This window comes from Myxocyprinus asiaticus, chromosome 43 (genome assembly GCF_019703515.2).
Source record: "Myxocyprinus asiaticus isolate MX2 ecotype Aquarium Trade chromosome 43, UBuf_Myxa_2, whole genome shotgun sequence".
Lineage (NCBI taxonomy): Eukaryota > Metazoa > Chordata > Actinopteri > Cypriniformes > Catostomidae > Myxocyprinus > Myxocyprinus asiaticus.
In genome coordinates this window covers 2669193-2684102 of record NC_059386.1, presented here as the reverse complement: position 1 = coordinate 2684102, position 14910 = coordinate 2669193, and the positions used below count along the sequence as shown (strand labels likewise).

The following is a 14910-nucleotide window of genomic DNA, read 5'->3' as shown; positions in this document are numbered from 1 at the left end:
CTGTGAAGGGTCAAAGTTGCTCTAAGGGGCTTACACACTTTTGCTTAACTATGATCAAGGAGTGAGTCCATCAAAAGATTAAAGTCTCCTCCCAATATTATATCATGAGGAGTGCCAGTGGCTTGCAACAGCCCTTCAAGATATATAAAAAAGCCCTAATCATCAATGTTAGGTGTGTACATTTTAGCCAAAAATCAACATTTCAAATCAAAAAATCAAATCACTTTTATTGTCACACAACCATATACACAAGTGCAATAGTGTGTGAAATTCTTGGGTGCAGTTCCGAGCAACATAGCAGTCGTGACAGTGATGAGACATATACCAATCTACAATAAACATCAAATTTACACAACACAATTTCAAATCTAATATACACATAATTACACACAATACAATATACAAATAATAACAATGTACATTATACAATACACACAATATAGAATACACATTATACAATAAAAAAAAAAAATAGTATATATAGTTCAAAAGTCTGATTGCTTGGGGGAAGAAGCTGTCATGAAGTCGGCTGGTGTGGGTCCTGATGCTGCGATACCACCTGCCTGATGGTAGCAGTGAGAGCAGCCCATAGCTTGGGTGGCTGGAGTCTCTGATGATCCTCCGAGCTTTTTTTCCACACACCGCCTGATATATATGTCCTGGAGGGAGGGAAGCTCACCTCCGATGATGTGTCTGGCAGTTCGCACCACCCTTTGCAGGGCTTTGTGGTTGTGGGCGGTGCTATTGCCGTACCAGACGGAGATGCAGCCAGTCAGGATGCTCTCTAAAGTGCTGGTGTAGAACCGTGCGAGGATGTGTCGGTTCATTCCAAACTTCCTCATCCGTCTCAGGAAGAAGAGGCGCTGATGAGCCTTCTTCACAACCGCCTCAGTGTGGACGGACCATGTGAGTTCTTCAGTGATGTGGACACCCAGGAACTTGAAGCTGCTGACTCTCTCCACCGGTGCTCCATTGATGGTGATGGGGCTGTGTTCTCTTTCTCTTCTCCTGAAGTCCACCACAAGCCGCTTTGTCTTACTGACACTGAGGGAGTGATTGTGCTCCTGACACCAGCGTGTCAGAGTGTGTATCTCCTCTCTGTAGGCTGTTTCATCATTGTCAGTGATCAGACCTCCAGATCATTTGCCCCTGAATTCCTGCTAAAACAATAATGACTCTTCCTAATTTATCTTTAATCTGTTTGAGACCTTTGAATTGTAGTTGCTTAGTGTAATGACTCCCCTGCTCTTTCTTGAGCCAGCACTAAAGAAAACATGTCCACCCCATATCTTACTAAATTTTTCAGCTTCCTGCAGGGAAAGATTAGTTTCTTGAAGAAACACTATCATATTTCTTACGTTTAAGAAAAGTTATAACCTTCCTTTTTTTTATGGGGTGCCCCAACCCATTCATATTCCATGTGGAGAGAGATAATCCACTCATGTAAACATTTGACATTGACATATTAGAAAAAATAGACTGTGTGTCAAAAACAAGATTATAAAGACCACTTTCCAACATTAGTGCAACAATCAAACCCCGAACTTCCCCCGGAACCAAACAAACAGAAAAAAGAAAAATGTGCGCACGACAGCGCCAACTGGCGTCCATCCCTCTAAACTCAAACAGTCCATGTACGCCTACGAGAGTCCCCGCAACAACTTTGCCGTCGGATTGCTCAAGTCCGGTGCTTCTATACAAATTGTGACAGAAATACATAAAAGAAAATCTATAAAACAAACTCCAGCCAATAGGCAGAATAAACACAATGTTATTCATCCACATACTGTCCTGAAGGTGTGTTATTCCACAAAACAAGCTCCAGCCTCTAGCGGAATCAACACACACACACACATACACAAAAAAAAAAAAGTTCAGTTTCCTCGGGCAGTCAAATGAATGCCGGTTGTTTCTTGAGTGCAGCAGATGACCTAATCCATCCAATGTCCTGCAAAAAAATATTCCACAACACAAACTCCATCCAATAGGAGGCATAAGTACAAAGAACGTGCAGATTCATCCACAACTGACCTGAGTGTTACTCCACAAAACAAACTCCAGTCGCTAGGCGGAGCCATCACAAGTAGAAACAAAAAAAGGCACCCAGTTTCCTCGAACAGTCAAGTGAATGTTCAATGAGTCAAGCTCACTCAGGAGCAACATGAAAATCACCAAAATAACTTATTCCATTGACTTTATAAAAGACATCGCTTGTTGTGGGCATCCTTAGTATCTATTCTCAATTTCGCAGGGAAGATCAGTGCAAAAGCGATCTTCCGTTGATGTAAGAGTTTCTGGGAACAAGAAAATGCTCTGGTTCTTCCAAGAAAGCTTTCCTTAATCCTCGCCTCGCTTAACATGAGATATTTATAGGATGATCTTTCAAATCTATCGGGGCTTGTCTCCCTCCGTAGAGCTCTGAGCCGGGACTCTGTGAGCTCACTTGATTTCCAGCTTATGGCCTGTTATGTCGAGCAGACTCGGGAAGAGCTCGTCTAGGAATTTCACCATATCTCACGCCTTCCTCATTCTCAGGAATTCCGCCGATTATGATTTTCAAGGTCTTCCAACTTTTCCCAGACGCATTGCAAATATGCCTTGGTCGCTAGCGGATTAGCAACTAATTCCCTCTCCGATGACTCCAGATAATCGATCCGTTTCTCGACGTCCAACAATCTTGTAACCAAATCAGAAAATTTCGCCTCCATCACTGTAATCGATCAACGTATTAGAGCAAGATCCTCCAGGTCCGCTACAACCTTTTTCAGCACCACAGACATGCTTGCCAGTTGATGTTGAATTTCTCCCACCACACAGTCCAAATTGAGTCCCTGATCTGCAGCCTTGTCAGGGGCTATCAGCTTGAGCACTTAAGTGTCTTTTAATGTCACTAGAGCCCGAGAATTTTGAATTCTTTGACATATTTTCTTCATAGAACAGTTATGAAACAGTGTATCGAATCTCACCTGTTTAGGACACAAAAATAATTAAAAATTAGCAAAGTGCACAGAGCTCGCCATTCACACGTCTTACCCCCACATGGCATCACGCGACCCGAAGCACTGGCTTCTTCCTTGCTGAGCAGCCTTTCAGGTTATGATGATATAGGACCTGTTTTACTGTGGATATAGATACTTGACACTGTACTAGATACTGGCTGGTGTTTTTACGGACATTTTCAACCTTTCCTTCTCCTTGTCTGTGGTCCCCACATGCTTTAAAACATCCACCATTGTGCCTGTACCAAAGCAATCCAAAATCATTTGCTTAAATGACTGGCGTCCTGTTGCTCTGACCCCCATCAACAGCAAATGCTTTGAGAGACTAATCAGAGATTACATCTGCTCAGTGCTGCCTCCATCACTGGACCCATTGCAGTTTGCTTACCACAACAACCGCTTCACTGATGATGCCATTGCATCTACAATACACACTGCTCTCTCCCACCTGGAAAAAAGAACACTTATGTGAGAATGCTGTTTGTAGACTACAGCTCAGCATTCAACACCATAGTGCCCTCCAAGCTAGATGAGAAACTCCGGGCTCTGGGTTTAAACAGCTCGCTGTGCAGCTGGAACCTGGACTTCCTGTCAAGCAGATGCCAGGTGGTTAGAATGGGCAGCAACATCTCATCACTGACCCTCAACACTGGAGCCCCGCAGGGCTGTGTTCTCAGACCACTCCTGTATTCCCTGTACACACATGACTGTGTGGCAAAACATAGCTCCAATGCCATCATTAAGTTTGCTGATGATACGACGGTGGTAGGTCTGATCACTGACAATGATGAAACGGCCTACAGAGAGGAGGTGCACACTCTGACACGCTGGTGTCAGGTGCACAACCTCTCCCTCAATGTCAGAAAGACAAAGGAGCTTGTGGTGGACTTCAGGAGAAAAGACAGAGAACACAGTCCCATCACCATCAATGGAGCACCGGTGGAGAGAGTCAGCAGCTTCAAGTTCCTCGGTGTCCACATCACTGAGGAACTCACATGGTCCGTCCACACTGAGGCTGTTGTGAAGAAGGCTCATCAGTGCCTCTTCTTCCTGAGATGGCTGAGGAAGTTTGGAATGAACCACCACATCCTCACACGGTTCTACACCAGCAATATAGAGAGCATCCTGACTGGCTGCATCACTGCCTGGTACGGCAATAGCACCGCCCACAACTGCAAAGCCCTGCAAAGGGTGGTGCGAACTGCCAGACACATCATCGAAGGTCATCCCTCCAGGACATATATACCAGGCGGTGTGTGAAAAAAGCTCGGAGGATCATCAGAGACTCCAGCCACCCAAGCCATGGGCTGCTCTCACTGCTACCATCAGGCAGGCGGTATCGCAGCATCAGGACCCGCACCAGCCGACTTCATGACAGCTTCTTCCCCCAAGCAATCAGACTTCTGAACTCTTGATCTCTCACAATCAATATACATCAGCACTGCACTTTATTAATCTTATTATCTCACACTGGACTGTCATAAATTATATTCTCTTTTAACAACACACAGGCAACTGACTATCAACCGACAGCCTGAATGTCAATACAGCACAATACAACCTACTGTATATTTTATATATATTATATATACTATTTTTATTGTATAATGTGTATTCTATATTGTGTGTATTGTATACTGTACATTGTATGTTATTATTTGTATACAGTGTTGTGTGTAATTTTGTATATTAGATATGTAAATTGTGATGTGTAAATCTGTTTATTGTAAATTGGTATATGTCTCATCACTGTCATGACTGCTATGTTGCTCGGAACTGCACCCATGACTTTCACCCACTATTGCACTTGTGTATATGGTTGTGTGACAATAAAAGTGATTTGATTTGATTTATCTACCCGTTTTCTCCAGCATCTTCACAAGGTGCTTTTCTGTTGTTCTGGGATCGATTTGCACTTTTTTTGCACCAAACTATGTTATCTCTAGGAGACAGAATGTGTCTCATTCCTGAGCGTTATGATGGCTGCGCGGTTCCATGGTGTTTATACTTGCATACTATTGTTTGTACAGATAAACATGGTACCTTCAGGCATTTAGAAATTGCTCCCAAGGATGAACCAGGCTTGTGGAGGTCCACAAATTGTTTTTCTGAGGTTTTGACTGATTTCTTTTGATTTTCCCATGATGTCAAGCAAAGAGGCTCTGAGTTTAAGGGTAGGCCTTAAAATACATCCACAAGTACACCTCCAATTGACTCCAATTAGCCTATCAGAAGCTAAATGGCTAAATGCCTAAAGGCTTGACATCATTTTCTGGAATTTTCCAAGCTGCGTAAAGGCACAGTTAACTTAGTGTATGTAAACTTCTGACCCACTGGAATTGTGATATAGTCAATTAAAAGTGAAACAATCTATAAACAATTGTTGGAAAAATTACTTGTGTCATGCACAAAGTAGATGTCCTAAACGATGTTGTGTTTGTGGCTGAAACTGAGGTAATATGTAATATTGACATACTTGCACCAAGAATGGGCCATCCAGTTCAGACTGTCCAACTGATAATCCCGCAGTTCTAGGCCGTCTGCACCAATATAGTGAGGCTGCTTCTTCATGGGCACAAACCGTGGTCTCTGTTTTAAAACCTAAAATAAATCAAACATCCTTTAAGTGACTGGGTGGTGGCTGATTTCATCTCAAGAGTTCTGCAGTAGATGTGCGCTCAGTGTCTAGTGTCTTGGATGTTACCTTGCAGTCCCTGGAGGGGATGGTTTTGCACTGGTTCCGGCTCATGTATTCATCAATGCACTTCTGAAACTTTCTGGCAATGAGAGCTCCGTCTTCCCAGCTGCATTCAGAGTATGGCAGCCCCTGCCATTTACACAGGTAGTCTGGATAACCTGCAGCCGACTTCTGATTTGAATGTCCTGCAAGATTAAGAAAACAGCAAGGATAAGTAAAAGCTCACAACGATTATTCAAAAAAATGAAAACTGACGGCAGCTTCCTCTCACCAATGATTCGTTCCACAATTTGATACTGTGAATGCAGATCATCCATGAGCTCCTGCTGACAGTTTAAGTATTCCACATCCTCAGGTGAAGCAGTTTTGAGCCTGCAGACAGCAGCATCCAAAAAACAGAATTAGCACCATCTGTAGCCACATTACCTACAGGAAATTATATCTCTGTCAGCATTTATACCATTTCTTCTTCTCCTGCTCTTTCTTCATGAAGTTGTCCAGTTTCTTCATGCCCTTCACATTCTGTTGTTTGAGAGTCTCCTCTGTTTCCCAGGTGTTGTGAATGTGGGACCAATTCTTCCATTTGATCAAGTATTGCACCTCTCCTGGCTGCCTGTTAGGGTCAAAGTTGGCGTTGGGGTCTCCATCTGCCTCTACAGCATAAACTGTGGTCACAGCCCCTGTTGCTGTAAGGGACAAGATGCCACTTGCGGTCACTAGAAATTATGGTTGCTGAACTGACTAGAAGTTTTATCCTACAAATTGATAGAAGATAAAAGAAGATAAATATTGCATGTTCTGGAGCCATCCTTACCTCCTTTCCGTCCCATTCTCACTTCCGTCACTCTTTCCAGGGTCTCAAACTCGTCGTCCTCTAGTGGCGGGACATCCTCTCCACAGACCTCCACCAGATCATCTGAATCAGTCTTCAGCTCCTCATCTTCTTTGTAGCTCACATTGACGGTGGCCTGCCGCCGAGGTCCTGCTTGAACCTTCTTATAATCATCCTCTTCATCTGCGGAGGATAGGAAGGGCTTCTTCTTTGGAGCTTTGCTCTTCTTCCCATTCCTAGCACTGGCCCTGAGAGAACATAAGAGATCCAAGCGGTTTATCAAAGGAAATAAGAAATAAGCATTTCAAAAGATTAATGGTGTAAACAAACAACATGAATCGGCATATACAACACATTTTATTTGACATGAAATTGAGAACAGAATATTCAGAGGTAAATAACGTAGATTATAACTTAAAATTCTGGCTGACGTTTACTGTCACGCAAATTATTGCAATTAGTGATTTTACTTGTGTATGCCACTTACAGTGTAAAATGAGTGTATACATCTTAAGTAAATTATTCACATTAAACTTGGAAAAATACAATATAAAATGTGATTTCCTTTAAGGCTTTGTAAACAAATATACCATAAGGGTAGAATATCATAAACAATAAACATTTTAATATTAAAATATAGGGCTGAAACTGTTAGTCGACATTATTGACAACGTCGACAATAAAAAAATTGTCCACAAAATTGTCATTGTCGAATAGTCGTTTGATCTCATTTAACGTAACATGAGATCATATGAAACTCTAATGATGGCAAGCGAGAGCAGCACTGCAGCTTGCGCCTGATTGAGGAGAGGAAGAAAAAGAAGCTCCAGTCCAGACGCATCCCAAACTTTCCAAACAGCCTAAAGGAGATGTAGATCAAAAAGTATGATGGAATTATAATGCAAAAATACAAAATAAATAAATAAATAAAGAAGCAGTGTCATTGTGAAATAAAGCAGAGTCAGATCTGGCATTCCGCTTAAGCAAAACTTGCATGTCAAAGCATCTAAAAAGGAAACACCCCAGTGCTATATCTTTAATGCATCCTTTAGAAGTGACCCAATCTAAGCGGAAGAGATTGAAATTGAACCCGGCTGATGCACACTCTGGCGCAGGGACACTCGTCCCTTGCGTGCGTTTGTTGCAGCTAGATTATAACGTGATGGCTTGCGACATATCGAATCATAATATACTGTATGTTTCACAATGTGTATTTTATTGTGAAGAAATTTGGCGATACGCAGTTCTATTAAGAAGAGAGAGTTTTTTGTGAGTGATAGGTGGATCGAAGTGAACAAAAAAGGCGAGAGAGTGTAGTCTTAGCCTGCACTGCAACAAAATATATTTTTGATTACTCAAGTCTTTTTTGGCTTGTTTTTCAAAATCATTTCTAAAACTCTTTTAAAACAATGTATATTTATTTTAGGAGCTATACTGCAGAAGAAAACTTTGTTAGAGAATGTTGAAAACAATATTTAATATTTATTTTAAAATATCTACAAATCCTTAAAACAAGATACATTTACTTGAGAAGCAACATGTAAGATATTTAGACTTGCTTTCAGAGAATGTATCTTGAATAAATATTTTGTAAATAAGTGTATTTTTTCACTTGTTCATACTTCTGCCAGTGCAGTATTATTCAAGATATTTTATATGAAGCAGGGTAGTGAAACATTGACACATTAACCCTCCTTTGAAGTCAAAATCTGGGGAGATAGGAAGGAAACATTATAGAACCTGGCAAATGTGTTAGGGGAAGTCCTGCCTGCTGCCAGATAGATATCTCTGAACAACTGGGCTTGTAGGTCCCAAAAACATTTTACTGAGACCAATGAAAGCAGCAGCACAGTCTTCAGCACGAGTATGTTTAAGCTTACCGCATCAAACGGCTCAAACAGGGGACCCATATACCTTTCTAACGGCAAGTCCCAGACTGGGACAGTAGCATTGTGAGAGGGCCTCAGCCATATAGCTCCCCTTAAAAACGTACTGGCTGAAAGGTATTTGCCTTGCAACAAACGGAGAAAGTCTGGCATCCAAATGCTTTTGTAAAAAGCAAAGCACTACCTGTCTAGGGTCCTCACACACATAGTATCACATTGCTGTAAACGCATCAAAACGGTCAAAGACGTCCATCTAGTGCATGTTTATATAAACCGACAATTAAAAATAGCACAGATGAGCGAAAGAACGCATCAAGGACATGTTTGTGCTCAAAACAGCAAGACCCAGAGCAGCTGATGAAACCAAATGGGCTCTTCATTTCTGAGTTTTAACTTGTCACCACGTCTTTTAAAACGTGATACATGACAACGTTCAAAGATGTCTGTCTAGAGCATCTTTATACACAAAAATATATATATATATTTTTTTAATCCAGATGGGTCCCATTTGGTGTTCAGGAATAGTGAGGCCACACTAGGCCTGTCTGTCCTGCTCTCAGTTACAAACTGAAGCAACAGTGGGCAGGACCCAAGGGTGTGATGTTACAAGTAGGCGTTGATGTTGTTGCTGTAGAGGTGGTCATGAATTAATGAACCCCCAAGTGATGTAGGGAAGTCACGGAAGTAGAGAACGAGGTGTTTTTGCATCTTGGTTTCGATAAATACTTTTAATGACCCTTTTAAACTTTGTCAAGCATTGAAGAATAGTTTCTGTGCTTGCACAGCAACTCCTCTGATTGCGCTAACAGCAGCCAATTGTTGAGGTAGTTTAATATATGGGCAACGCTCAGTCTCCACAGAGCAAGTGCCATTTTGACACATTTGATAAATGTGCAAGGAGCTAGTGACAGGCAGAAGGGAATGACCTTAAACTGAAATGGCGCACCTCAAAGGCAAGTCTCAAGAATGGCCTGTGGCCAGGGGCTATTTGTTGTGGAAAGTATGCATCTTTAAAGTCAACTGACACAAGCCAGTTGAACAGACGGATACGAGACAAAACTGGTCTCAAGAGTAAACATTAGGTTTGGAAGCGCAATTAGAGGTTGTTGTTGATAGTCCTTCAAAGAAACACGCATCTGTCAAATACAGAATCAGTCTCCATGCTCAGAGTCCCTTTACTTGTGCTGCTCTAATCAAAGATGTGATCGTTAACATGGATCTGTAGGCTAACTGACAACCCCTACCACCTACCAACACTAGCAGACTCAAAACAACTTGATTTTGGCCAAAGGCTTTCACACATGCGGACTGTTTTTCTAAAATCTCGATCTCTTCAGTCAGAGATATGACACATTTGCCGATTAAGAATGGTGGAGGGGTGGCAAACATACCGACTCACTGCAGCTCTCTCTCTTTCTCTCTGATTCTTTCACATGGAGCTCGCCGAAATAACAGGAGTAACGCATGTGCATGAACAATTGTAAAAGAATGATTTAATGCCTGTTCACACCAAAACTAATCAAACTAACCAAAAAATAATTTAAAGGCAGTGAGCTAATATTTTCTTTTATATTATTTTTAATATATGCATCCTATTTTATACTAAACTGTTATTCTTAATGTACATTATTCCATGTATATTTATATCACTGTACCTTGTGTTATATTATCCAGGCATTATAAAAAGAGAAGTTGGGTTCTGGAGTCTGTTTGGAAGATACTCGTAGACAGGGTGCGATTTGTTGAAAAACCAGAGGGGGGACATGTCAATGTGAATGTCATCATTTAAATTTTAATACAGAAATTCAGACGACGGAGTAATTCATATCAAAAGCAGTCTCAAATTCTTAAACTACAGACTAAAACCACAGAAAATAATTTTTAAATTAATTAAATCAAAATAACTATGACAATTAACTGTCTTAACTGTAAATTATGTTAAACAATTAACAGGAGGCATTAGGATGTCAAATATTTGGCTGCAGGGTTAACATTAGCTAACAAATAAACATTTGATCATCAGTCATCTGTTTTTTGACTTGCGCGTTCTAGTGCATCCACGCTGGCATAAAGATTTCAGCGTTTTTACCTTCTATAAACGCCTTGTAAAATAATCCCAGGTTAAGGTTAACATTTTGTGAATCTGAGCCCTTGGCTTTAATCATCTAATGCAATTAAGTGTTTATTTACCCAGTAAAAGATAAACAAATCAACATGTTTTCTTTTGATTAGGGAAATTAGTACACAGCATGTAATATTGTTATTTGAACAAAGTGAAGGGTAGAAATTGTTTTTAATTGTTTTGATCGGTCACTGTAGCCTCTCGTTTCAGAACATATTTTTGGGAGGGGCATAAAAAAACAATGTGAACGGACTGTCCATTCAAGAGTGCAATTCAGGATTGCAGGCTCGCTAATATCACCAGTTGTGTTGTATTTAGGTAGGTATTCTAGGTATTCCGATCAATTTCTTCTAATAATCCCAGATAGGCTACAGCATATGTTCATGTTTAATATTTTTTAATCAGCACAGCTATAAATTATTTGACGGGTTATTTACATGTGACATCAGTGTTTAAATTCAGTGAGTTTACCACAAATCTTTGGGATCTCTACTGACATCCCTTATATGCGAATCGAAGGTTAACATTACAGACGTCCGCAGTAATTAATCTACAGTCAGACATTTCGTCCAAATAGGGCTTTACTTAAAAGCATCTACTGTTGGATATGTATGCATTCAGTCTGACTAGAAACAGGTATAAAAAAAAACGCATCACCTCCGGAGATAATAAATTAATGACCAGAAGGGGTATATCAAAAGCAGAGGCAGGGAAATCCCCCAGTCCCCACCACTTTTTTTTATTTCATTAGTCATTTTAGCATGAGAAAAAGCTTGATGACAGAATCACTATGAATAACAATCAGCGTTTGTGATGATATGCAGCTGAGTGCGATGAAAACATTCAGATCAGCTTGACATCTTGTCAGATCTTCAGTAAAATAGCAGCTCACTGTCACTTGAAGAGAACAAGAGAGCAATTTTTTTCTGTCATGTTGGATCCTTTTTTCCCTGTTACTGGTACAATTAACTCAGCAGGGAGTCCCGACGGTCAAGTGATTAAGGACCTCCCGCTGTCAGACGCTAATGGGCGCTTAGTCTCCCTCTGCCTGGAGAATGTCATTAGAGAATTAGGAAACATGCAAAGTTGAAATACTGGCTTCTCCGATAACAATGCTACAGCCAGTATATTCTACTTTGAAGTTTCCATTCCGGGCCAGAATTTCTGTTTATGTTTTGGCCTGTGTGATCCCGCCCACTGCCCACTCTCCAATAGTATTTCAACACCACCGGGTTGCCAGATTTGCAGGCAAACAACACTGCGTGCTGCAGCCATGGAAGCCAGCAAACTAACTGGATCAGAGATAACAGATACCACCCGACCTAAAAGGCCTCGCCATCCATCTAAAAACCACCATGACTAGAGACGTAGTAAAACAAGGATAAATATTGGAGATGCCTTTGGAAGATGGAGACAGCTTAAAGCCCAGAAATCCTTTAAAACGGATGCTGAGTTGGCTAATTTGCGTGTCAACATTCTGGCAACCCGCATGAGCTTAAGAGTCTGGGAGACAACTCTCCAATATTTTGAATTTGGATTACAGTACCCATTTCAAACACTTGTTGTCAATCTTACATATAGCACCTTTAAACAATGGATACTATGCAAAGACTAAGGTACATTTTCATGAAAGCCAGTACAAAGTAGAATCAAGATTTAAAGCCTGGGCATCCATGTATTATTGACCAAGCTCTCAGTTTTCCTCTCGTCTAAAATAGGTTCTGTTCTAATGCTCTCTGATTGTAGGAAAACATCACTGCCTTTTTTTTTTATTTGTACTTCAATAATTAAGAGTTTAAAAGCTTGAGAGGGACCCATGGTTCGATTATTTGAACGTAGCCCTACATAAATTAGATGTTGATTACGTTTTACAAATTTAGTTAATATCAGTAATTTGCATCTGCATCCAAACTCAAAAGCAACGCTTTACTTTCAAATGTGCATTTCTATAGAAACAAAAAAAAAATATTAGCAAATTTATTGTGTAATTGCACTTATTGGTGCAACACAATAATAATAATATCACTATTATTGTTATTAGTTTCTGTCATTTAATTTTACAGTGCAACTGCTCTCATGTGTTAGTTTGGAGCCCTAAACAGAAAGCAGTAGTGGAGAACTCTTGTGTGGAATCTATTTACATAAAATGTCCAAACTAAACCTAGATCAAGTTGGAAATAGTACTTGTTTGGAGGTTTTCTGCTCTTGACTTTGTGACTAGGCTCATAGTCTGACACGGACTCGTCCCTGTTCTCTTCCTCTGCAGGGGAGCCTGAGGAGCCACTTCCGAAACCAGAGCCAGAGTCCGAACCTGAATTGGAGTCGGATCCAGATCTGCACACATAATAGGAAAAACATTAACAAAAAGCTAGACAAAAATCTAGAGTGAGACTGTAATCTCCTTGTTTGTATCAATGCAAAGGGTTTACAAATCAAATGAACAGTCACTCACCCTTTACTCTTGCTTTTGGAGTCATCGTCCGAGTCATCACTACTGGAAGAGTCCTGCAGGTAATGGTATAACACGGTTATTGGAACTGAAAACAAGACGTTAAATACTAGAAGACTGCAAATACCACAGAAGCTACAAACTTGAGAAGGGGCAAAATGGGGCCACAGAAGGGGCAAGATTTAAAAGCAAGTGGCAGATTTGGTTTTACAGTCCTGCAGATCTATGTTGATTTTCATGGTGTGAATTTCATTAAGTAACTGTGCTGCAGTAAGTGTGTGCAATACCTCATCTAAGTCGCTGCTTGAGGAGCTCTGCTGCTGGAGCTGCTGTTGTTGTAGCTGTTTCCTGAGCATGGCTGACCTTTGCACTGTCAAGATACTGGGGTTGGACTTCCAAAACTACAGCAGAGTTGTAAAAACATGGACTTTAAACATGGCACATAATGGCTCTGTTTCACAACCTTGTGAGCTGCCTAGACAGGCAACATTTTAAGGCATCAAAGGAGCACTCCCAATGCAAAGGCAATAATAATGCATTGAACAACAATAAGCTCATTGAAAAAAAAAAAATACATCCAAGTGGACAACATGTATAAACAGAATATTATTATTATTATTATTTTTGTCATTAACAATTTTTATTGATTCCACACTCAAATCAACATAAACAGCACATGAAAACACGGAATCAATTTTCAACAAAATATACCCTGCTCCCTCCCTCCATCCCCCACCCACCCAACACACATCCCAGTGGTCAGACACCGAATAATAACAGACACACATACAAGCAGACAGTCCAAAAAAAATAAAAATACTCAGACATAAAAAAAATTGCCCAACAAAAAAGAAAAATGCTTCCACACATAAATTACATACACACCATTTAAACTGTCCCTCTCCACTGTTCCTCCCTGGCACCCTCCAAGAAGGCCAAATAAGTGCCCCACTTCTTCTCAAAGGCACCCAAGCTGCCCAGCCGCCTATGCGACATCTTTTCACTGTGCCCAATTCCGTGAACCACTCATGAAATGAGGGTGCACCAGCCGACTTCAATCCCCCAAGGATCACTTACCTGCCGATCATCACACTGGTAAGGACCCAGTTTTTAATGTGTGTGTTCGCTAATTTAACCCCTGCCCCATCACCCAAAATACAAAGTCTGGGGCAGAATCTGAGAATCTGTGTGCTCAGGATCTCACAGACATAACTCTGAACCCTCGACCAAAACTCTTGAATCTTAGTACAATACCAAAAAACATGGGCTATGTCCCCATCCTCTGATTGGCATAGCCAACAGGTGGGTGTATCTTTAAGACCAAGCCTATGCAATCTAGAGGGAGTCCAATAAAAACGATGCAGAATCTTAAATTGAATGAGGCGCATCCTTGCATCCCTAGACATAGACTTGGCATTTTTTTAAATCCTACCCCATTCTTCATCCTCCAGTACTAAATTCAAGTCTTTCTGGCATAACTTCTTGAGAGATGTCAAAACCCCATCCCCTAGACTCTGAATTAGCCAGGAATAGGACGCTGAAGCCTCGTGACCCTTTCCAAAAGCCGCTAGTACCATCTCAAGAGTGTCTGCAGCTTTAGGGGGCTGTGTACTACACCCAAAGATGGTACAAAGTAGATGGTGCAGTTGTAAGTACCTGGAGAATTGAGATCTGGGAATCCCAAATCGGTGTGTAATATTTTCAAAGGATCTCAATGCATCATTTTCAAACAGGTCACCCAGCGTAGCAACTCCCTTTTCAATCCATACTGTCCAGCAAAAAGCGGACTTATTAATACACAGTTTAGGGTTCAGGTGAATATCCGAATTGAGCACACGGGAAACTCTTGTCCACACTAACTGCATGTGTGAGATAATGGGATGTGTCTTTAGTTCTCCGGGCAGCTTGATAGAAAGACATTGCA

The 14910-nt window shown here is 41.0% G+C and overlaps 1 protein-coding gene across 7 annotated transcripts in view; it reads right to left on the bottom strand.

Annotated features, from left to right (window-relative positions):
* Window positions 1–14910, bottom strand: part of LOC127433271 (chromodomain-helicase-DNA-binding protein 1-like) — a 294229-nt gene that overhangs the window by 197321 nt on the left and 81998 nt on the right. For all 7 annotated transcript variants that reach the window (XM_051684997.1, XM_051684994.1, XM_051684996.1 and 4 more), the window contains 8 exons: window positions 13274–13387; window positions 12990–13042; window positions 12722–12871; window positions 6512–6777; window positions 6158–6383; window positions 5969–6069; window positions 5704–5882; window positions 5476–5600 (listed from right to left, as the gene is read on the bottom strand). In XM_051684997.1, the coding sequence (XP_051540957.1) occupies window positions 5476–5600; window positions 5704–5882; window positions 5969–6069; window positions 6158–6383; window positions 6512–6777; window positions 12722–12871; window positions 12990–13042; window positions 13274–13387 (1214 nt within the window). The remainder of the gene's footprint in view (window positions 1–5475; window positions 5601–5703; window positions 5883–5968; window positions 6070–6157; window positions 6384–6511; window positions 6778–12721; window positions 12872–12989; window positions 13043–13273; window positions 13388–14910) is intronic.